Raw genomic sequence first — 23,822 nt, 5'->3', positions numbered from 1 at the left:
AAACTGCTGCATGCCTGGAGCAAGGATTCGCAACGTCACAGAGACCATCCCTAAAATCATCAAGCCCTCTGACTACTACCCACTGGTTGTGGTCCATGTGGGTACAAATGATGTATCCAAGGGCAAGCCGGATAACATCATGAAGGACTACAAGGCCCTAGGATACCAACTGAAGAAAACAGGAGCCCAGGTGGTATTTTCCTCCATTCTCCCGGTAAATGGACGGGGTAGGCGTCATGAGGCCTGCATTGACGTGGTTAACCAGCAGCTTTGGAGCTGGTGCCCCAAGGCAGGCTTTGGGTTTTTTGATAACGACCCATATTTTTGTAAGGAGGGCATGCTGGGGTGGGAGGGACTTCACCTCTTCCCTAAGGGCAAACGTATCTTTTCCTCTAGGTTGGCTGATCTCGTACGGCAGGCTTTAAATTCGCTTTGCTGGGGAAAGGGGCCGCTTCAAGTGGAGAGGATGGTTCACCAGAATACAGGGTGACAAGAGGAAGGGAAGCCCAGGTAAGCAACAACCTTCGGGGAGCAGGGGGCCACAACTGTCCTGGGAGTGGGAGGGAGGCACATGCACCCTCAGGAGTCCTCAGGTGCCTCTACACGAATGCTCGTAGTATGGGGAGTAAGCAGGAGGAACCCAACATATTCAGTATCAGAGCTGGGAATAAAAATCCAGATTTCTGGCTCCTAGCCAGTATGCTAAATACTAAGCTAAATTGCCTCTGACACCAAATGAACCCTTTTATTTCATATGTAATTATTTTCAGTTTGTGCCAAGCTGTTCTTGTATACGTGGTCCTTTCAATAATTAGGAACTTCATTTTTGTTGGAATGCTCTATTTTTACACTTTAATTATGATATATTCATTCCCTTCTCCTAATCCTTAATCTTTCCAACCCATCATATGGGGCACTCTCCATTTAAATGACCTACATTCATCTCCAGCAAAAACATATAAACCTAATCAATGAAGTGCAATTAATGCATCAGAATACTACATTTGACATTTCCTTATATCATAGTAATGTGAGACAAAAGACATATTATCTATGTGCATTTCAAAGGAGTTTGATTTCCCCTTATATTGCTGCTTGTATTTTCAGATGTCCACTAAAAGCTGAATCTAATTTGTGACCTTGACATAATGCTCCTATCATGTTTGCATGAGAGAAGTGACCTGCAATCAAAGAGAACAGATGCTCACTCCTTGACCAGTGAAAATCATCAGGAGGGACTCAAGCCTTTGAATACATTTCCCAGAAAACAAGGAAATCAACTAAGGGCAAAACTTTCCATGGGAAGACGACTTCTGTCTCATACAGCATCAAAAACCTTACAGTTTGCTTTCATTATTTTATGCACTTTTCTGATGTTATGATTAAACATAGCAACACAAAGTGCTTTAACAGCTGGTCGTCTTCAGGAGCTGAGAGTACGCTTTGATCAAATATAAGCTATTAGGAAGCATGTTGCAGTGTGATATAAGATTGCTGTTGAAGTTTACATTTTATCCTATTTGGGGATGACTGGCTATGTGAACCTGAAACCCGGAGATTTAGCACTTTTAAATAAGGTTGTGACTACCACATATTGTACTCTGTGATTTATGTTATTAGATGTAAGGGAAATGCACTATATAGGAACTTGACTGTCAGGAGACCACACTTTTATCGCCTACATCTGAAAGTGACTTTGAGTAAATTGTTAAGGTTTCTGACTCTGTTGCCCATCCTACTCCTTATCTTGCCTATTAAATTTCAAAGAATAGGGCAGTGATTATGTATAATTTTGTGCATGTATCTCACCTGGGTGGTTCCCAAGATTGACTGCAGCCTGCTTACGACTGTAATACAAATAGGGTACAATTTCCATAAGCAACTGACTTAGGATCCAAACTTAGATGTCCAAAAAAGGCTTAAGCACACAGACAATGAAATCTGATGAGCCATCAGTCAGAATACCGTGTATCCTGTTTTAAATGCATTGCCTTTGGACTGAAAAAAGGCTATGTCATTAGTGAGAATATGAACTAGCCTAAACCAAACCTAGACTTTGCTAGCAAGCACAACAGCCTAAGTTTTTCACTGCTCATTAAGGCTTGTTACCTTGTTTCTCAGAGCATCTTATGCTTCTGTTAACAGCATTAAAATTGACGGGATTTATTCAATTTACATGAGATTGACAGGACCAAATTACAGGCTGCTTTGAATCCTGAAATTAAAAACTCCTAATCAGTTTCACCAATCGTGCAGGTAAATGGAGTACAATAACATTACCAAGTAGGCAGCGGGGCTGAGACTTCTGATGCACTTACACAACTTTGCAACTTTGTACTTAACTGATTTGCAGGTAACCATTGTTTGCTCAATGTAAGCAACAGGCAAGAAATTGGGACCAACATTATGATATCTACGTAAACAAATGCCTAAGTTGGGTACACTGTAATGCCTTTTCAGTGTGCTGGCTGCAGCACCATATTGTTTTGATGAGAAGGAATTTACATATAAATCTAAAGATGAACTATAAAAATAACAACAATCGCACTTCAAAAGGGATGTGGCCAACCTGGAGAGGGTTCAGAGGAGGGCCACCTGCTTGGTGAGAGGGCAGCAGGACAGGCCCTACGAGAAGAGACTGAGGGACCTGAACCTGTTCAGCCTCAGCAAGAGGAGGCTGAGGGGGGACCTGGTGGCTGCCTACAAACTCATCAGGGGGGATCAACAGCTAATAGGTAGAGCCCTTTTCTCCCCAGCACCGCCTGGGATGATGAGGAATAATGGTATTAAGCTGATGGAGAATAGGTTTAGGTTGGAGATCAGAAGGCAATATTTTACAGATAGGGTGGCCAAAATCTGGAACCAACTTCCCAGGGAAGTGGTCCTCGCCCCTACCTTGGGCAAATTCAAGAGGAGGTTGAACGATCACCTGTCTGGGGTCTTGTGAACCCAGCATTCATTCCTGCCTGTGGCAGGGGGGCAGGCTAGATGATCTGTTCAGGTCCCTCCTGATCGTAGCTACTATGAAACTATGAAATGCGCCAAAAAGCCCCACTGAAGCACCCAATCTATACAAATGCTGCAGAGCCGGGTCAAAGTAATGTCTTATTTTGTTTTGGTTTTTTTATGTCTGCAAGCACCAGTAAATGAAAAAGGAAGCCTTATGCAGCCTTTTGCAGACTGAAATCTGAACACAGAATAATTTTCCCAAGGTCACAACGGAAGCCTGTGGTCAATCTGGAAACAAACTTTAGATCTTCTAAATCTTGTCAACTGCCTTTGCCATACAACCACCCTTTCTCAGTATTGCATAGTATACATCTGTGACCTTCCTACTGCAACTTTTGAGAACCTGCAAATTGCAACATTTCCAATAAAAACAGAATCAGTTAAATGTTCATGAATATTGTTGTGAGGTTTTTCAAGCTAAACTACTGTAGCAATTTCAATATACCTGGACTTAAATGATTTGTATGCACATTTTAAAAAAATATGTATTTTGCTGGAAGTGTCCAGTCAACAGCAAATAACCTGAACCAGGGCCAAGTAAAAATTCCATTAAAATGAGTACTTTCACTCCCAGGCTTCCTCCTTAGATGCCAGATCTCTGTGGTAAAGGAAGGACTGAGGTCTGAGTGTCAAGTCTCATTGAAAAACTTACAGGTCTGAAATTTTGCCAAAGTAAATGCAGGTACTTGGGTTGTTTGGCACAATTTGCTTTTAGAATAATAGGTTTTCAGAGGTAACGCGTGGGTAAACCTGCATATGTAAAGTTTAAGGAACTGGCTTATAATAATATACTAGTTAGTACAGTGGTGCAGACTAGATGTCTAGACAAGATAAGATGGTAGAACTGCATTTTAAGAATGCCTTTTACTTGTCCTTATGAAAAGGAAAAACAAAGTGATAGCTTCTTAGGTAAGCTTGACAGGGAAATGCCCCAATCATGAATGTAACACTGGACACATTTGTCATCACTTTGGAAAAGAATCACTTCAACATTCAGCAGTATGAGCTGAACACAGAACGCTGATCCTTTATCATATGCTTTTAAAAAATGTAACACATTTCAAACCAACCAGCAGTCTAAAACAAAACACTGGATTATTAGACCTCTATGCTTAATTCACAACCAAGATGATGAAACATACGTAAACAATGAACACATATGAAAAAAAGTTTATATTGACAATCTAAACTTTTATAAGATAACATTTAAATCTAGTGCTGTATCTGTGTAAAACTGTTTTCTATCATGTATTTTTCAAGTGCTTTAACCAGTCTAAGTTTAAATGCCAAACCAGAATGTCTCTACCCTCTTACTATGGCATGTAGCTTATATTAAATCAATTTCTTGTTGCAGATTCTGTTATTAAATAAAGAGCAGATTTTAGAAGACCTAAAAAGTTCGGTGTCCAGCTCCCACTGAGTCTCAGTGGAAACTGATTATCTAAGTATTTGAGAGTCTTTGAAAATCACACACATTGGTGTTCATAAAAACAGTCACTGTTAGGCCCCAACTAAGACCTGAACTCTGCTGTACTAGCCAGCATGAAAACACTTTAAACAAAGACAGACAAGGGGTTGGAAAAAAAGAAATACCATTATCTGCATTTTCTTAGAAACAGAGGGTGCAGTGCTTACAGATGTCAAAAAACCTAAAGGAAAAAAATGGCGTTTGACTTTAAACTCAGTATGCCCCTGCACCGAGAGCTGTATATGCCCAGAAGACACACTGTGTTAGTGTGACCCGGCTTGCCCAACGTCTGTATAAATTGGGCACTTCAGTGGGGCTTTTTTGGCACTTTTCTCTGATAACTGATTGAATCAGCTTTAGATAAAAGCGCTAAAAAGCCCCAGTAAGGGGCCCAATCTAGACAGACATTGGGGAGCCAGGCCGAACTAATGCGCTTCCTCTTCCAGTAAAGGGTCAGGTTTTTTTCCCCCCATGTCTGTCAGCATTCAGAGAGATTAGGGCACCATTTCTACAGTGATGACAAGCACATGTATAAATATAAGCAGCTATATGGTCCTATGGAAATGAATGGGGCTCCACTCATACTTAAGCATATGCTTTAGAGCTTTGCTGGTTTGGGGTTCAAGCTGACTTGCTCAGAATATGTAAGAAGTCTGTGGCAGAGCTGAGAACTGAATCCAGGCCTTGTGAGTCCCGGTACACTTATTACAATTTTCCCCTCTAAAATTTAACCTAAATTCACATTTGCCAAGAGTTTTTAAGATCTTCAGATGGACGGCACTGCAGAAGTGCAAAGTATTATTTCGTATCATAACTTATAACACTTAAGCCCTCCATAAACAGCAATAATAATGCTTTTATTAGTTATTTTTAGATCCCAACTTAGATATAAAAAACTTTCTATTACACAAATAGATGTATTATCAAATGTTTTGCTGATTAATAAAGATGATTTATGATCAAATTTCATTTTCCAGATTTTAGATTTTGCAATGTTCCATTATAAATTATATTATTTGCTTGACCTTGCCAACGGAAAAAGAAACTCCTAAAATAGCCACACCAACAGTGAAAGAAGACATATAGAGGTTGAGTTTTTTAAGCAAGATGCTTATATGAAATATTCTGAGTACCTTTAAAAGAAAAAAAGAAAAGAAATAACCTTAGGGGCATCAGGCTGTTTACTCCCTTCCTGGGTAGTACTGGATTTGTTCACTGCCATATGCAATGTATCTTATCATTCAGCAGAATCATGCATCTGGGCCTGACTGAAAAAGCACTGTGTTAGAATTTAGAAAAGCATATTTTGAACATTCTGCTCTTTTTCCTGGTTGCTGCATGCAAGGAAAGTGAGGAAGGATTTGTTAGGAGTTAAGAAGATGTTATGGAAGAAGGGAACTTTAGGGAATCGGAATGAGTCAAAAACAAGAGAGAACGAGCCCCACACCTTGTTCCAGCTCCTAAAGGAAAGAGCCAAGGGAAAAGGAACTCAGAAGAAAGCAGAAGACAGGCCTGGAAGATCCAGTCTTCTAATGAAATCATTCTCTCTCAGGCACAAATGGGAATAACACAAATATAAACACACACCAAACTTGATTCTATCCTGCCAGTAAGACACTGTTTAGACTTCCATGATTGTTCATAACAGTTAATCATCAAAATTAACCAAATATATTATTCTGCAGAAGAATAGCTCATTTTCCCCTCAAGTTTTGTGGCACTGTTCTCCTTTGCAAGTATTGTACTGCAGTGATCTAAATCTAGACACCCTGTAATAAAACGTCAACTATTCCAGAAATAGCTCTGGCTTTCTAAGCTTTAGAAATAGCTTTCTAAAATAATACATATTTTTAAAATCTTAATTTAAAAGTAATTAGAAATTATTTTCATACTAAATTAAAGATGAGTATTACTTACTGTGAAGCCAACCAGGTTATTCATTTCAATGATAATGATGATAAATACAACACTTTTACTGCTACTCACGTCAGGGGTTGAACTAACCACATGCAAAGCATATGTAATCTAGTACCTTTTAAAAGCTTCTTTATAAATATCTACAATTGTCTTACAACCAAGTCAGGGGCTTTTTTTGTTTCCTAAAATATATTTACCCCTGTGGTTTTCTTTTAAATATTTCAGCTACATAATCAATTTTGTGAAACTAGGTATATTAAAAACTGCATAGTAAGGAATATAATTTTATGCTGCCAAAACAAAGATATGCTTTTAGTTCATCTGAAATGTCAGCAAAATATATGTTATAGTGAGAAGCTCATCCAAAGCAAATTGTTAACATGTAGAGTTCATCAGAGAGTGACAATTTAGTTTCCATGGCCTTTTATTTCGCCTTTAAAATTTTTGCAGACATTCAAATTAGTCAGGTTGTAAATTCAAACTTTTAACTCTCTGAGTCCAGAGATAAATGAAACAGTGCTTAAAAGTATGCAAATATAAATTTTGATATGTCGGTATCGGCAGTACCTCATAATAACTACAAAAATAATTCTATGAAATGTTAAAACATCATCTAATTTCTTGAATTAAGCAGCATTTGGAGCAGGAAGTAAATCATTCTTAACTCTCTTATCTGAAATATGGCTGAAGTGCTCTTCAGGTGATTTTACGACATACAGTTTTATAACACAACATGCTTGTTTATGACTCAGACTTAACTGAATGAATCCACACTAGTTCTAAACTTCTCAGCATCATGTATAAAAACTACCAATGAGGATTTTGTTCTCTAGATTAGAAATATATCCTACCCATAAAACAATATTTTAGTAAAATACAAAAAGTATCTAAGTGAGATTTTTTTCTATGAAAGTCAACATCTCTTAAGATCTAAAACATGAAATGAGAGAAACTGTGGTCCCTTGCAATCATGATTTTAATGCTATTCCTCAGGCTACTCCAAAATAAGGTCCTGAGCATAATTTATTTTACATATCATTTAGATGAGGATGTGGAAAGCATGCTGGCCAAGTCTGCTGATGATACTACGTTATTGGGAAAAGCGTTTACGCTAGGGGATAGGATGTGGATCTAAGCAGACCTGGACAAGCTGGAAAGGTGGGCAGAGCGGAACCGGGTGATGCTCAATAAGGATGAATACAGAATGCTTCATCTGGGGAGAAGTAACCAGAGACATGAATATTTAGGTTAGGAGGAGATGTCCTAGCCAGCATGATGGCTGAAAGGGATCTTGGGATTATGGCTGATCACAGGATGAACATGAGCTACCAGCACAACACTGTAGCCAACAGAGCTAATAGCATACTGGGATACATTAGCTGATACGTTGCGAGCAGGGCTAAGGAAGTAATACTTCCTCTCTACTTCACATTGGTGAGACCCCAGCTGGAGTACTGTGTTCAGTTCTGGGTACCACACTTGAAAAAAGATGTGGAGAATATTGAAAGGGTCCAGAGAAGGGCCACAGGAATGATTACGGGGGCCTGGAGGACAAACCTTATGAGGAAAGACTAAGGGATCTGGGACTGTTCAGCCTGGGGAAGAGAAGACTGAGGGGGGGACTTGGTGGCTGTCTGTAAGTACATAAGGCGTGAATATCAGGAACTGGGAGAAAAACCATTTACTAGGGCACCCTAGGGGAAGACAAGAGGCAGTGGCCATAAACTGTTAGAGGATGGTTTCAGGCTAGATGTAAGGAAGAACTTCTTTATGGTAAAAGTGACCAGAATCTGGAATAGACTTCCCAATGTGGTGGTGCAACATTGGAAATCTTGAAGGCTAGACATTGCACATAAATTGGTTTAAGTGATCAGAAGCTGGTTTAAACTTCTAACAGAACAGACATTTAGTGCACAGAAATCAGTTTGAAAATGACTGAAACCGGTTTGAGATAAACCTGGTTGAATGTAGTACCAGACTTAATTGATTTGGGTCAAACCAGTTTACGCAATGTCTGTCCCAGACCCCTTGCTGGTTTAAGTTAAATCAGATTCCCCCATCCCGGCATGCTCTCTGGGCTGGGCGGGGCTCTCTGCTCCACAGCAAAGCTGGCTCCTCCCCTCTGCCCCCTGGCTGGAGCTCCGGCAGAGACTTGCAGGCACAGCAGCATGTGCTGGCTTCCCCATGCCCTCCTCTTCCCTCCCACCCCCCCGCTCACCACTTGCTGCTTAAGCAGAGATCCCTTTCTCCTCTCTCCCACAGCATAGACCATAGCCAGCATGTGATCTGCTAGCTAGTGCTCTGTAAGGCAGACAGGACAGTGTCTGCTCAGGGCTTTTTGGAGCTAATCAACAGCTCAGCTGGTAATGTCCCTGCATTCCTTCCTTCTGGAAAAAGATGTTTAAGAAGAGCTTGAACTAATGAGTGAGGCTTTGTGATGGGATGCTAAACACTGGTAACAGAGCTGATAAATGCTCTGTTATCAAGGGGGGGGGGAACCCCTCCCTAAGCACAGCATCCTGTTGGGGCCTGGCCATGCCCTCCTCAGCTCAGCCCTCTAGAAGGTAAGGGAGGGCTGCTCTAGCACCCCATGGCATCTAGCCTGAGCCACTGCAGGCATGTGCTGGCATTTTTTCAGTCCAGAGGGGATGTCTGTAAAGTTATAAAGTGATTTAGACTAACCTGCAAAGATTGAATCAATTCTGGCTCAGACTTTTTGAATGTCTGTCCCTTGCCCCAGAGGAGACTGGACAGACACCTTGCTAGGATCTTCTGATATCAGTAGTATTCCTGCCCAGAGCAGGGGGCAGGAATGATCTTTTGAGGTCCCTTCCAGGTCTTAACATCTATGATCATAAACTACATTAATCCAAATACAGTGAGGGTAATATTGCACCTGCCACTTTAGATCTTGCTGAACAGAATGTTTATTTTTAAGCCTTGAAGTTTCAGTCTTGACAATCATATTTGTAAGGGCTAGGGGAAGATCCACAGCTGATATAAACAGTCAATGCACCAATGAATTCAATGGAACAATGACAACTAATAAACAGCTGAGAACCTGTCCCATAGTCTTTAGTTTGAGGGGAGGGGAGAGGGAAGTAAACAGAGAACTAATTATTTTACATTAACTTTAGCTCATCCCATTGTCCTAGGCTCTGCACAAACATATAACAAATGACAGTCCACAAAGAATTTATAATCTATCATCATATCCTAAATTAAAATATAAATATTTATAGATTGCTGCAACCAAAAGAAATTAAGCACAACCATGCAATTTATTGTGATTTACAGTAAACATTGACAGCTGATAAGCACATTAAGGCCTAAAAATTAATTTCCCTTGCAAAGAGCTGGGAAGTTTTCATCAAGGACACTGATTAAATAATATTTTTCATGACTGAGCTCCTTGTTCTTGAAAGGGTAGTAGTAGAGCATCGAGTGTGGTACTCTGTACATAATTTTAATCTCTAATGGGACCTTTGGCCTCCCCTGACGGTTTGCTCTCAGCCTCCCAAGTCAAATCCCCAAAAGAAGAAAGTACATTCCAGTCTTAGCTAGAGGAAAGCAAAATAGGCATGCCACAGCTTCTTTCAGACACAGAACCAAATGCAAGAAAATGAACACAGGGTAGCTTCTTTCCAACTGCCCACAATCCACACAAGATTGCTTCTTTCAAACAAAGATTTATAAAGGGGAGGTAGGGAGGAGAACAGGGTAAAGAAGTCCTCAGTACAACTACAATCTTTGGTGTCAACACCATTCTTTGTCATAAGACATAGGCAGTTTTGCTTCCTCCCTACCTGGACTGAGAGTGAACCGAGAAGCCACTTTTCCTTTTACACTTTATTTTCATTTTTCCAACCTCTGAAAACATTGATACTTGAGGTTTTCAGAGAAAAGGTGGTCAGTTACACCGCACAAAAGCTGAAAATATCCAACACCTGCCAGTTCTTTTGTGAACATGTGGCCATGAAGGCAGCTTACCATTCTTCCACCCACTGAAAAATTTTACTTTGTTTCTGTGTCATGCAGGGACAAGGTATGTAGAGTTCATCACAATGACTCCGCCCGCTTATAGCAATCAATGAAGGAAAATTCATTAACTCCCTCTGACCCAAGTCTGAAGATGAAGGAAATAAAGAACATAACATAGAAACCAAAGTAGAAGATGACAGAAGACTGTGAGTGAAAGACAGTCCTCTATTTTCCAATGCTGTAGATGCAAATGATACCAATACCAGTGGAGACAAGCAAACAATGGGCATATAGAGATGAACTCTACTAAAAATGATGATGAAAAATGGCTTACTATAAAACTCCAAAGGACTGAGGACAAAAGAGAGGGCTGTTTTCTCAAAGCTACTGCTGTCAGATAATTCATCTTTTTGATGATAAACTTTCTATCTTAGCCTCATATTTTGCCAACATTTTAAAGCAAAGTCAGTATAAAATAGACCCAAAAAGTCAAAACTACTATCAGTAACCATCAGAATTTAATAAAAATTTTAACTAGGAAAGTTGCTTTTGAAATGTTTTCTTGACAACAGTTTCTGAGAGACGTTGAAATATAGTGTTTGGTTTAATCTTTCAAGACAAATGAAAATTAGTGTGCTGGGCGCAACTTTTCCTTAATGTGATGTAGTAGTGTCATAGGTTAATAGAACGATACACTTCTATTAAACCTCTTCAAAGACCACTTATCAATACTAAGAGAAGGGGCTAGTAATAAGAGAAACATTTCTTTGGAAATTAAATATAAAGGACTCAAAAGGGAAACAGAAAAGAATATAAATCCAAACTAATTTAACAATGACTTAGTAGGCATTTTCCTCTCCTATTCAGATACGAAATACTGCCAACCAAAGCTTATTTTTAGAAGATTGCTACTCAAGAGGTAAGATTTTTTTCATCTTTTTAAGACAACTATTAACAGTTTAAATTCAGTATGAAAATACATTCTGCTTGCTTTAATATAAAAACTGACTAAATCTGTAATAAGCTTTTAATCCCCTGTATATAATACTGTCTGAATATGAAATAATGCTCTGAATACAGCCACTTAACCTGATTATATTTTTAGAACAGTAGCTTGATCATGCTTATTAGTTTTGTAGGCTCTTAGGGCAAGTCTTTCATTTTTTTCCACATACCTATAAATACTAATATTAAATGTAAATATTAATACTTGTCTCCTCATCTGTATCACCAACCTGGAATTTTCTGTTTAGAAAAAATGTGTTGCCAAAAAATGTAATATTGTTCTGTGAGAGGAGAAAAGTTATATCCTAGTATGCCAATTATATTGCTCAAAAAGCCATCATACATGCATGACATCACTGCCAAAAAGAAAGCTAAAAGGCTCACCTGTTCAATCTCTTTGGTTTTTGTTGCAATCGCTTTTGAACGGCCAAGAAGCTGGTTGTCTTCATACAACTCAGTAGCATCTGTTATATTTGTCTCCGTTTCCTCTGGTTGTTCAACATATAATGGAGCTGAGGACCCTGCCTTTATAATGTATAATCAATACTTATTTTTTGCTCTAAAGCTGAATAAATGTCTATTTAATACAATTACTCAGATATATACAATTTTGTAAAAGGATGAAATTTTATCAATGAGGAAATTTTACTGAAAGACATTAAAAAAAATAAATTATATAAAATAGATGTCTGACTATAAATAGTTTGACAAGTTGGTCATATCAATAAAAAGTATTTTATAGAAAATAAACACCTTTAGTGAACTTCAGAGATGCTTTGTGAATCAGTCCCTTGATCATACTGGACAATTATCCCTAAGACAATACTTTTCCTCACTTTTCACTGAGAAAGAAATTGGAGAGAGGATATTAAGAAAGCTCAGCACCTAGAATACACCAGGGAGGCTGGCAAAATTTTTTGGGCAAGGATAAAAGCAATGCAAAACAAATGAGAAAGGACAATGACGATGCTGCAAGGCCATTAGGCAGGACTGACAAGTTTGAAAAATGCATGGAAGAACTCCTGCAGCATTCAGACTTACAGGATATATACTGAGAGAGGATTAACTACTCTGGTATCTGTTGGTTAATGAAAAGCAAACATGCATTTGATTCCCAAATTAAATCAAAGAAACCTTAGTAGAGTATTAACAATGGACATGGTGCTCTCCAGGAGAGAAAAAGACTGCCTTGCCCGCCCCAATCAGTACACATTCCTACTACAGGTGCAGACAGACATAACAGCTGAACCATTCCAAGAATGTCACTGGCTGAGAGCCGATACCCAGTTGTCCTGGGTCAGAAGTGTCTGCATCATACACTGCTAAGGGTTCCATGTCACCTTTCTAGTATCGCAGTGCCATTGAACTGCCACTATGGGTACTGAGTACCAAGCCTGATTACAATTTTCTGGTTCCCGTTCTCACTGAGTTCAGCGAAGATACATTCCTGCACTTTACTGGAATCTATGTGATGCTACCGTGAGTGGGAACTTAACCTGAATATATATTTTTAGAACAGTAGTTTGATCATGCTTATTAATTCTGTAAGCTCTTAGGGTAAGTCGTTTCAATTTTTTTCCACATACCTGTAATTGTAAATGTTAATATTAAATGTAAATGTAAATATTAATACTCGTCTCCGTATCTGTATCCCCAACCTGGAATTTTCTGTTAAGAAAAAAGGAAAGTGTGGCAAAAAAGATGTAATATTGTTCTACAAAGGGAAAAGGTTAGGGGGGATACCTAGGAGTGTGTATGTGTAGAGCTGGGGAATGCCTGGACCTTACCTTCTGGGTTCTTGGGGAGCTGGGTACTCTAAGAAATGCCAGAGCTTTTGCAGATTTTAAGCAGAACTTTCCCCAAGCCACTCATCAATGTACTTTAAATTCCTGGAACCTGACCAGGGTCTGATGCATCCCAGACTGATTTGGGGGATGAAGGTGACGTGGACTGCCTGGACCCCTTCTTCTGTGTGCTTGGGCTTCAGAGGCAGCTTTCAGGGTTTGTTAAAGATCTAGTAAGCTTCCTTCCGTTGGTGGCAGTGGAGTCCTAGGGCAGCCCCCCAGAGCCCCCAGACCTCAATCATATAGAAGCAGAAGTCCAGGCAGCGCCCCCCCCCCACACACACCATCTGGCCACCACCCACCTCAAGTAAGTCTGAGTTGAAGAACCCTGATGAGTTGTGTGACGGGGGCCGTCCCTAGCTGACCTTGACACCAGCCCACCCACCTGTCTAAGGCAGTCTGTCTTCCCTCACTTGCCACACCTTTGCTGTTACATACAATTTGATGCAAGTGGGAGGCTGCCCATTCTAAGCCCTGATGCCAATGGCAAAGTACACAGCTCCGACCTCCCCTTTACCATGTCCCATGCCTCACAGATGGCCTCCAAACAGCTGACACTCACTTAGCCCTCTCCAGGGCCAGACTCTGTCCCTGTGTTGGGTCCTCCTATGCATGCCCCCATAATTGGATCACACTCATGCTGCCTCTTTTCCTAGGTCACACTCATTCTTACCCCACCCTGGCCCACACGCACTCTGGCCTACTCTGTATGACCCTTCCAGCCCCCTTGGTTATACTCCATACAGCCCTTCAAGTTTCCTCTCTCTCACTCTTGGTCCCGAACCCTTGCAGACCTTTAGGCCGCCCAATTCAGGCCCTACTCTGACGCAGCATCAGGCCTATTGCCTCACGCACTGGGCTGATTCCAGCCCCTGGCCCTCTCTGGCTTCAGGCATCTATCAACGTACGTGGACCCCTAACTCTGCCTACAGCCTACTCAGGCCCTAGGTGTCCTGTGATGTGCCTGGACCTCCCCCTCAGCCTCTCCCTAGGCCTCACTCTTATTCAGGCCAACTCCCACTGGCCTTGGGCCTCAGGCCCTTCTCATCCCCTTGGTCTTGCCCATAACCCCACTCTCTCAGGTGCTGGGTCTTGGGCCCTCCTGGCCCCTGTGCTGTCACCCAAACCCATTGCTTTTCTTTCAGGGTGTGCCCCCTTAGCCTTTCCCCTCCATGGAGTAGCCACAAGGCAGCAGGGGCTGAGGCTTTATGGAGCCTCATCCTCACCTTTCACTGGAGAGGTGCAGGTGTGGCATTTCCTGGAGACCGCCCCACCACAGGAAGCCCTACCACACCATCCAACCCCAGGAGGATACAGTTTTCCATCTTACCCAGGACCACTACAGGCCTCCCTACCCCAGTCTTTCACCTCCCTCTCTAGGCTTCTTAATGTTTTTCCTGGGTTGCTCACTCCTGCGAACTCTGTCCCAGCCTCCACCTTATAACATGACCCTCAATCAGTGACTCCAATTCTCTCTCAGGCCCCTTACAGGATACCTCCCATCAGATGGCTGAGCTTCAGCCTCCGTCATTCCAGACTGCTTGCCAACTGATCCCCTTACTCTGTTGCCGGTGGTGTCCCTTTGGCGAGACCTTCACTCGCTTGAGCCTGGCCCCACTCTCCATCCAGTCAGGACCCCAGACTTCTGGTTCTGGAGCCCTCATGGTGGGCATACTTGCTCTTCAGCCACTCAGCTCCTGGCTCCAGCTTGGGCCAGTCGAGAGCCCTAGGTCAATCTACAAACAGCTGACTCCCTCACTTGATAGGGGTCCATGCCTGAGCCCTTCCATAAATCAAACCAGGATTGCCTGAGCCCCACAGATCTTGTCCAAAGCAACCCTTTACTTCACTAAGCTCTGCTGAGCCCCTCCACAGACCCCTCCAGGGTCAGCCCCACTCCCTAGGTTTCCCCAGGCCTTTCCTCGGTCACCGATTCTCTCAGCAGTTCTATTCTGGGGTTTACCTAATCCCTCTGTAGGCCCACGAACTCTAAGCCCCTTCTTTTCATGCTGGCCTGTCTTCTCTAGGCCCTTGTATACCCAGCCTCTCTCAACAGGCCATTTCTGGTCTCTCCCTTGGGCCTCTGTGTACACGGCCCCTTGCTACAGGTTGGCCTCTCCACAGACCAAGGCCTTCAGCTCCCTCCTCAGGGCTCTGGATCCCACCTGGGTCCCTAGGAACCTCCTCCTCCTCCTCCATAGTTCCTACCCTGACCTCCGTGATGTTCCAGGAGCAGAATCCTCTGGCCAGGCAATGTTACTCCATCAGCTTTTCAGTTGCAACTGCTGGCCATGTTCCCTGGGCCCAGTCTTATACTTAGGCTGCCAAGCCCTCCTTCAATCATGCGGCCTCCTGACTGCCATGTGACCACCTGATAGTCTCTGCTCTCACCTGCAGGCTGCTCAAGCCCCTTAAAGCAGTAGGCACCAAAGGTGCCCCGCCACAAGTTGCTATCAATGAAAGGACTCTCTCTTTAAAAGCAGGAGAGGGCTGCCCCCTGAGCCCCTAGCCAAGGACACTGCAGTCAAGTGCAGGCAACAGAGTTTGTGACATTAGAGTTCTGGTTGCATCCCAGAACAGCTAGTTACTGTGTGGGGGAAGAGTGGTCCAGTATAGGATGCCTGGAAAGCTTACTGTCTGCAGATAACAGAGATCTGGTTCATGGAGACCTGGTTCAAAATAATACTTGATAATCCAGGAATACTTTTGAACTAGTTCAGGAGGCTTAAACCATTCTAAGCTGGCATCTGGATGCCTGTACCTTAAACCTCATTTAAACCAATCTAAGTATTATGTCTGTCCACACCCAGTCACCTAAATTTACTTATTGTACTGATATGGAAAAATGATTCAGAATGCAAGGTTAATAGAAAAGCAAAGAAAAAGGATGACAAACTACTATACAGTGGAACATTCCATAATGAATGGGGTCAGAAAACACAGCTGTTAAAGGTAGTAACTTGTACAAAAGCAAAATGGAGGAAAAACTCTGGTAAGATTTGTAAGTAGTAAAAGAAGGTTGCAGAACATTAAACTGCCAGAAAAGGTTAAAAAGAATGAATTAGTAGAGTTCCCTGAGGGCCTGCATAAAGCTCTGAGGCCATATAAATAATTAAAATAGCTCTGCAAGTCCTGTTACTATATTCAATCTCAAAATGCTGTCTCTAATCGAGTCATGCTGTCATTTTAAAGAAAATTAAGCATGTTAAAATATTTAATCCCAATCAAAGAAAGTCAAACATTAAGTACCCAATCAAAATATCTAAATTAGAAAATGGTGTTACAGGATGGGATGGTACGGTATGGTACATTTTTACAATAACATACTAAGCAAGATGTATTTAACTTGCTTACAAAGTTGTTTGCAAAATTGTGTCATCTCTTACACATGTAGGAGACTTAAAATATGCACACACTTGTCATAATATTACATTCATGTAAGAAGAATTTTATGCTTCCTAATAATTTTAATATCTATGAGAGAAAAATATTTATACCTATAACCATATTATTTTAAATGCCAGAAGTATAACTTCAAAATACAGATTGCCTGTTTGTTCCTCGATTACTGGCAAACAAATGTAATGCAAACATACACTAATTATATATTTAAACAAATATTTACACTATATATTTACACAAAATTATCTGAATTCAACAGTTTAAGCAGATATTTCCAGCACAGAAGAAAATCAAAATATTTAAAGGACTTTGTGTACATTATAAGTGTTACTTTGTTTTTCTTGAATAAAGATTAAATCAACCAGTAATGCTGAAAAGGGAAGTATCAGGTTGGAGGGAGGTAGCAGGCACAGAACCTAAGGAGGTCTTGGGATTGATTTTGTTTAATACGTTCATTAAAAACCTTGACACAAAAAGAAGCGTGCTGATAAAATTTGCTGATGACACAAAGTTAGGAGGCATCGTCAATAACAAAGAAGGATTGTGATGTACTACAAGCTTAACCAGACAATTTTGAGAACTGCGCAACTGAGATGGGAAGAGATTCAATAGTACAAAGTTAATGTTCATGCACTTAAGGATCAATGGCAAGATCATGTGTTATAATCTGGAGGATTGCCCACTGAAAATGGCAAGGACCATTTGAGGAGAAGGACCAATGTTCACCACAAAATGACTGGCAGTCAATATGGTACAGCCATGAAAAAGGAAATGTGATCCTCAGATAAGACCTAGACCAGAGGTTCCCAAACTTTTTCTAATTGCATATCCCCTTACATATTTGCCAGCTGCCCACATATCCCTACCAGCATGTTTTATATTTTAAACCCTTAAATGCCAATTATTATTATAATGAAAATTAAAGCTGCCATGACAAAATTTCTCCTGTGTGCTCCCAAGGGTATGTATACCACAGTTTGGGAACTCCTGCTCTAGACTATATTACAAAGTTCTGCTGGCAATTAGGGGTGGAAAAAGTCTGCTTCTGCAGTGCCTGCTGTTCAGTGCTGCAGGTATTGTTTTAGCAGCAACGCTAGGTCTGTATAGGGGACCCAACCACTTCATCACTGCTGTTAATGCAGCTAAAATGTCATCAGTCCCTGTAACGCAGAGAGACTAAATGCAGCTGAAATTGAGGTATAGCCAGCAGAGACAGGGAAGTATTAACATCATCAGACGGGACCTTGGTAAGATCTCAGCTAAATCACCATGTTCAAGAAAGATTAAATCAAACTGAGACAGGTGCAGAGAACAGCCACTAGCATAATCAAAGGAATGGAGATGAGTCTAACAAAATGAAGTCTGAGAGGAGATAAAACCGTTGTCTTTAAATACTGATACAAAGTAAACACCATGAATTAAAATACTGGCCATGACCAAGTTTAGGCTGGAAATTATGCTGGTTCTAAACATCAGAGCAGAGAGGCTTGGGAATAGCCTTTCAATTGTAGTAATAGAGGCAGAAAACCTAACTCCTTTTAAAATGGAGCACACTTATGTTAATGAAAAACACTGTATTACCTATAACTGTGCAGAACTAGACCTGATGACCCAGAAGGTCCTTTTGCATTTTTTTAAACCAACAGAACCTCATTTGTCTATTTTAAAAATCAGAACACCCGGACAACTAACTAACAACTTGCCTCAAAATTCCCTTGCTCTCTTAAGACCCAGTTCTGCAAGAAGCAAAATGAGAATCCAAGGAGGGTCTGGCCAACACAGGCATTCTTGCAAGGCAAAGGCCTTTATCTGTCAGGTGTCGATTGGTACTAACTCATACTGTAACAACAACATTTACAGGGAAATTTTTTTTTTAGAAAACATAAGCTCAAAACACAAGGCTCAGACTCCCAACACTGAGTGTGCCTCAACTATTATTCGTTTGCCAAAAAGTATAAACAATATATAAAAATGATCGGCCTTTCTATGAATTATAAAATGAGAAATCTAGAAAAGTTCAGAAAAACAAGGGAGTCTAAATGTTGTAATATTTTAAAATAAATATACAAACATATCAGACTTACATCATATTCAGTAATTTCAGGTAAATTGCTTTCATCAGCATTCTCTGCTTTTTCAGCTGCCCACTTGCTTGCAGCCTCAGCAAGTTCCTTTTCTGATAGCCTGCTACTTTTTTCCAGGGCCTATACAACAGCAAAGTTACAGGTTAGCTTTAATATAAAATATTTACATATTTCAAACGAAGAAGCAAGTAATTACTCAGAATCAAACAATTTTCAAAATGAGGAAAATAACCAACTGTAGAAGCCGCTTGTCTCTAACATTTTAGAAATACAAAAATCCCCAAATCCAAGGATATGTTTTACTAAACCAAAAAATAGGCAATTTTTTTTGAGGAAAAATTAACAGCTGAGCAGGAGTGTTAGCAAAAGTTCAGGGAATTTTTGGATTTTAGTCTTAATTTTGTTCATATATATACAAAAATGGTGTTCCTCCAAAAGTGCATGTGTGTGCGCATATATACATACATACACACGCATATAAATACACCTATATACATACATACATATATACATTGATATGCGTGCGCACGCACATAGAGGTACATATACATTGATATACGTGTGCACGTGTATATAGAGGTATGTATACATCGATATGTGTGCACACGCATGTGCACAGAAGTATGTCTACATCTATATACGTGTGCATGCATGTGTATAGAGGTATGTATGTGCACATGTGTGTGCGCATGGATATGCACTCAGTTTTGGAGGAACAGTTTTATAAATAAATTTATATGAATAAAATATGACCAAGGTGCAAGCAAAATCTGTAGATCCAGAGAGAGACCATTCTGATTGGATGATATATGGATGTCTGTAGTTGATTGTTTATTATTAGGATAGTAGAAGCTAAGTAATGCGCTTAGTGCGGAAATCATTTCTTAAACAGTATTGATGCGACTATTTTTATTTGAAAAGGCAGATTAAAGACCCCAAAGCAACACCCAATTCTATTTCAAATTACCTACATTTTTCCATACAAGACCGTGTTAATGGAGGCACTATTCTGATAATTTAAGTAATTTATGGAATAGTCTACTTGCATAACTAGCTTATTATTCATTGTAATATATACAGTACTTACCATTCTATTTTTATTTAGATCGGTTATTGCCTTTTATCCTTGCAAACCAGACAGAGCTATTAGATCAATCAACACTTGTGTCTGACTTCTTTTTGCATAATACTACAAAGCTCCTCTTTGACTATCTCCTGAATTCAAGTCTTAAGTCTTAAATCAACACTTCCATTATCTCTACTCTATGACCTCAGAAAGAGTCTGAAAAGTTGTTTTCAGTGACTTAATTCAAGCATCTCATTACTTAACTGATGCATATCACACAAAAATAGAATGCAAGTCCAGAGGCAATAGAAGGCAATAGACATACGAGGCGGGCAGGGGGGATAGCATGGGTAGCCCAACCCATTTTTCCCAGCTGTTCCAAACCTTCCAAGAACAATCACGCAAACCATTCCAAGCTGCTATTTTCCCCCATATTCCTTTCTCCAAAGTCTATCATCTTCAATCTGACTTTTTCCCAGCTGCCAAAAACCAGCTGCGACAATTTCCTCCCTTTCCTTAAATGTGGCCCTTGTGAATATTAAAATAAGACTTTGATTTGTCACTGGCCAGCTCCGTACTACATGAAGTTAAATCAAAACACCATGTCACTTAACATTTCAACAGTCCTACAAACAGGATCTGATCGGATATAAATATGAAATATAAGAAATAGAATCTGCATCAGAATTATTTCATTCAAGTCACAAACAAGGCAATAGATGTGTGTGTACACACACACACAAGGAATCTCAGGTGTATTTAATTTTTTTTTTTGCCAAGTGGCAGAATTCTCAAAGGTACATTATAAAGAAAGAAAAACAGAGATAAAGGAAAATATTTCTCACAAGATAAAGTACACCATATCTAATTTGACCACTCAATTTTTTTAAATGATCAGTCTCAACAAAATTTCTAAGGAAGGGGATCCCAGATACATTTTTCTTCATCTCCTTACTACATATATAAACTACAAAAAAAATCCTGCTTTGCCTCAGTTAACAGAAAGTAGTTAACTTACCTACTGTATACTTCTTCTTTGTTTTGATAAAGACTTCTAGCGTTACAGTCAAGACAGTTGTTAAATGAAAACACCCTTGAGTTGTTAACTAATGGCTATAAATAGATAACAGCAGCTTGTGTTGCAAACCATGCACATATAAATAAAAAGCGGTAAAACATGGTTAGAAATAAAACTTGATGTTTTTCAGCTAGTGAGTTCAGTGAAATGAGTTCTTCCCTTGGCAGGAGCTGCCACATCATTTATTTGTCCCCCAACAAGAGGAATGCGTAGTAATAAAAATAGACAGCACTTCATACTTAGAAACAATTGAAAGCGTAAGTCTTCAAAGTTCTTGTAAGGCTAGATTAGAATTTACCAGGAATTTACCAGCTCTTTAAAATACGCAAAACAAAAGTTCAAAATTCGCAAGCATATTTCATATAGAAAACTGTATGGTTATTTACATTAATAGCTTTCAAGACCTAGTCTCTATATAGACTATCATCCACACCTGCAATACAAAGTTAAACCACCAGAATGTTTGTCAGCTTGCAACTGCTGATGTATGGTACCGGGGTGCTTACATCTGGTACTGCTAGAAATTTTGCTGGCAAAAAACATGGTACACTCTGGATAGAAGGCAGAGCAGCATGGCACCTCTGAGACTAACTGGTTCAAAAAGGCATAAGCTTTCATAGGCAGCAGTTTACTTTGTCAGCATGAATGGGCTGAATGAACTTCCATTCATAACACCTGACGAACTAAGCCTGTCACTTAAGAAAGCTTATGCCTCTCTGAATAAGTTAGTCTCTAAGGCCATGTCCATATGAGCAAGGACTTTTGTTCCCTCAGGGAAAAGAAGCAGCAGTACACCTTTTGCCCCTCCTACTTGTCCCTGGGGAACGCCTGTGCCACATGCTCTCTGGCATGTGGCAAGTTACCCCAGGTGGAATAGGGGAGGCTAGAGCCAGCACTAGGCTGGCCTCAGCAGCCTTACCTTGGTCCTGGGCACCTTCTGGGACTGCAGCAGCGGTGATCCTGCCGCTTGGAGCTGGGCCAGCAACCGGAGTGTGGCTCTAGCCGGCCAGGCTCTGGTTTTGGGTGACACGCGCTGGTCCTGTGTATGCTGCCCCTTTTTTTTCCCCCCCTGAGTTTTTTTGACCCCAGGATCTCCCAGGGTCAACCCCCACTTCCCCCTCCTCCCACACTGCTACCTTGCAGCACAGAGAACAGCTGAATGTGCAGTATGTGGCTCTGCAGACATGTCTTCAGCACCACATACCACACAGCCATGCTTGTCTAGATTCGGCCTAAGGTGCCCTGCCTTTTGCCCAACTTCAAACTAAACACAGCTAACAAATGGTCTCTACTGATGGATGGAACAATGATTATCAACCTTTTAGACTTGAGGCACCTTTCAGAAAATGCCAGCTCTTAAATTTTCACTTGATTTTTGACTAGAGAAAAAATAGAGCAATTCTTCTATTGCTCTAAAACTCAGAATAACCACAAAGGTCAGAATGGTTTTGGCACTATAGATTCCTATTTGAAATCTCTGGTTTTGTCTTGTGAATCAAGTTTGCACCCCTAACAGTACTGGCAGCGTGTGACACCCTGCTGCACCTTTGAAAGGTTCTCCAGACACCTTGGTTGAGAATCACTGGGATAGAAGGTGAGGGATACAGAAATCAAAACTGTCATGTCACTGAAGTATATCTTTGCTGCCTGTGGAAACAGTGTTTGATCATTTTGCTGATTATTGTTTAGTTGATTAATGTTTATGATATTTAATTTTTTTAAGTGTTTCACATTTGATTGATATTTATGGTATTTAATATTTTAAAGTGGTTAACATATAAAGTAATTGACGTTTAGGGTGGCTTAATAACTGGGGTGCCTGATAAGGTTTAGTTATTTTCATTTCTATTTAATAAACGTCGATGTTCTGTTTATTATAAAATTGCTTGTAGGTGGGGAAGTTGTCAATCAAAACTAAAGGCTGATTTTCCCAGGTTTCTGGGTGGGTGATCGAGCCAAAACCCCACAAATTTGACCAGCCCCAGGCACTTAAGATGGTACCACCACCAGGCACTTAGGATGAAACAATCCCATGCACCAGTATAGGCTGGGGAGTGACTGTACAGCAGCAGCAGCTCTGCAGAAAAGGATGTGGAGGTTACCATGGACAATAAGTTGACTATGAACCATCAGTATGCCCCTGTTGCCAAAAAGGCTAAGAGCATACAACCCAGCATTAGTAGGAGTGTTGCCAGTAGGTCAAGGGAAGTGATTCTTCCCCTCTACTCAGCACTGATGAAGCCATATTTGGAGTACTGTGTTCAGTTTTGTTCCTCCCCCGCATGCCCACTACAGAAAAAAAGTAGACAAATTGGAGAGAGTGCAGCAGAGTGTGACAAAAATGGTGAGGGGGTTGGGGGATGTGACTTATGAGGATAGACTGGGGGATCTGGGCTCATTTAGACTACAGAAGAGGAGACTGAGAGGAGACTTAGTAGTCTTCAACTACCTCAAGGGAGGTTTGGAAGAGGATGTAGCTGTTTTCAGTAGTGGCAGATGACAGAACAAGGTGCAACAGTTTCAAATTGCAGCAAGGGAAGTTTAGGTTATATATTAGGAAGAATTTTCTCACTAGGAGGGTAGTAAAACACTGGAACAGGTTACCCAGACACGTTGTGGAAGCTCCATCCTTGGAAGTTTTTCAAACCCCAGATAGACAAAGCTTTGACTGAGATGAACTAGTTGGGTATGATCCTGCTCTGAGCAGGTGGTTGAACTAGATGACCTCCTGAGGTCCCTTCCCACCTTAACTTTCTATGATTCTGTATGTTAAGATCAAAACTTCTTACAATGTCTTGAAATATTTAAATACATATGTGACAAGTGGCAACACTCAGGGCCAGGTCTCCTGTCGGCCCGCCCACCTATATCTAAGGGACAATCCGCCCCATCCCAACTGCCGTGACTTTGTTGTTCCCATATACGGATGGTACGTGCAGGAGATTGCCCATTATTGCCCAGATGCCAG

At 40.7% G+C, this 23,822-nt stretch overlaps 1 protein-coding gene across 7 annotated transcripts in view; it reads right to left on the bottom strand.

Annotated features, from left to right (window-relative positions):
- PPHLN1 (periphilin 1) overlaps positions 1 to 23,822 on the bottom strand; it is a 121,839-nt gene that overhangs the window by 40,470 nt on the left and 57,547 nt on the right. For 6 of the 7 annotated variants that reach the window (XM_006015918.3, XM_006015920.2, XM_006015915.2 and 3 more), the window contains 2 exons: positions 18,711 to 18,830; positions 11,765 to 11,905 (listed from right to left, as the gene is read on the bottom strand). In XM_006015918.3, coding sequence (XP_006015980.1) covers positions 11,765 to 11,905; positions 18,711 to 18,830 — 261 coding nt within the window. The remainder of the gene's footprint in view (positions 1 to 11,764; positions 11,906 to 18,710; positions 18,831 to 23,822) is intronic. The other variant, XM_025208221.1, reaches the window with a different exon arrangement.

Source organism: Alligator sinensis, unplaced genomic scaffold (genome assembly GCF_000455745.1).
Source record: "Alligator sinensis unplaced genomic scaffold, ASM45574v1 scaffold147_1, whole genome shotgun sequence".
In the NCBI taxonomy this organism is placed as follows: Eukaryota; Metazoa; Chordata; order Crocodylia; family Alligatoridae; genus Alligator; species Alligator sinensis.
The sequence above is the reverse complement of the archived record's forward strand: the minus strand, read 5'-3'. Positions and strand labels throughout refer to the sequence as shown.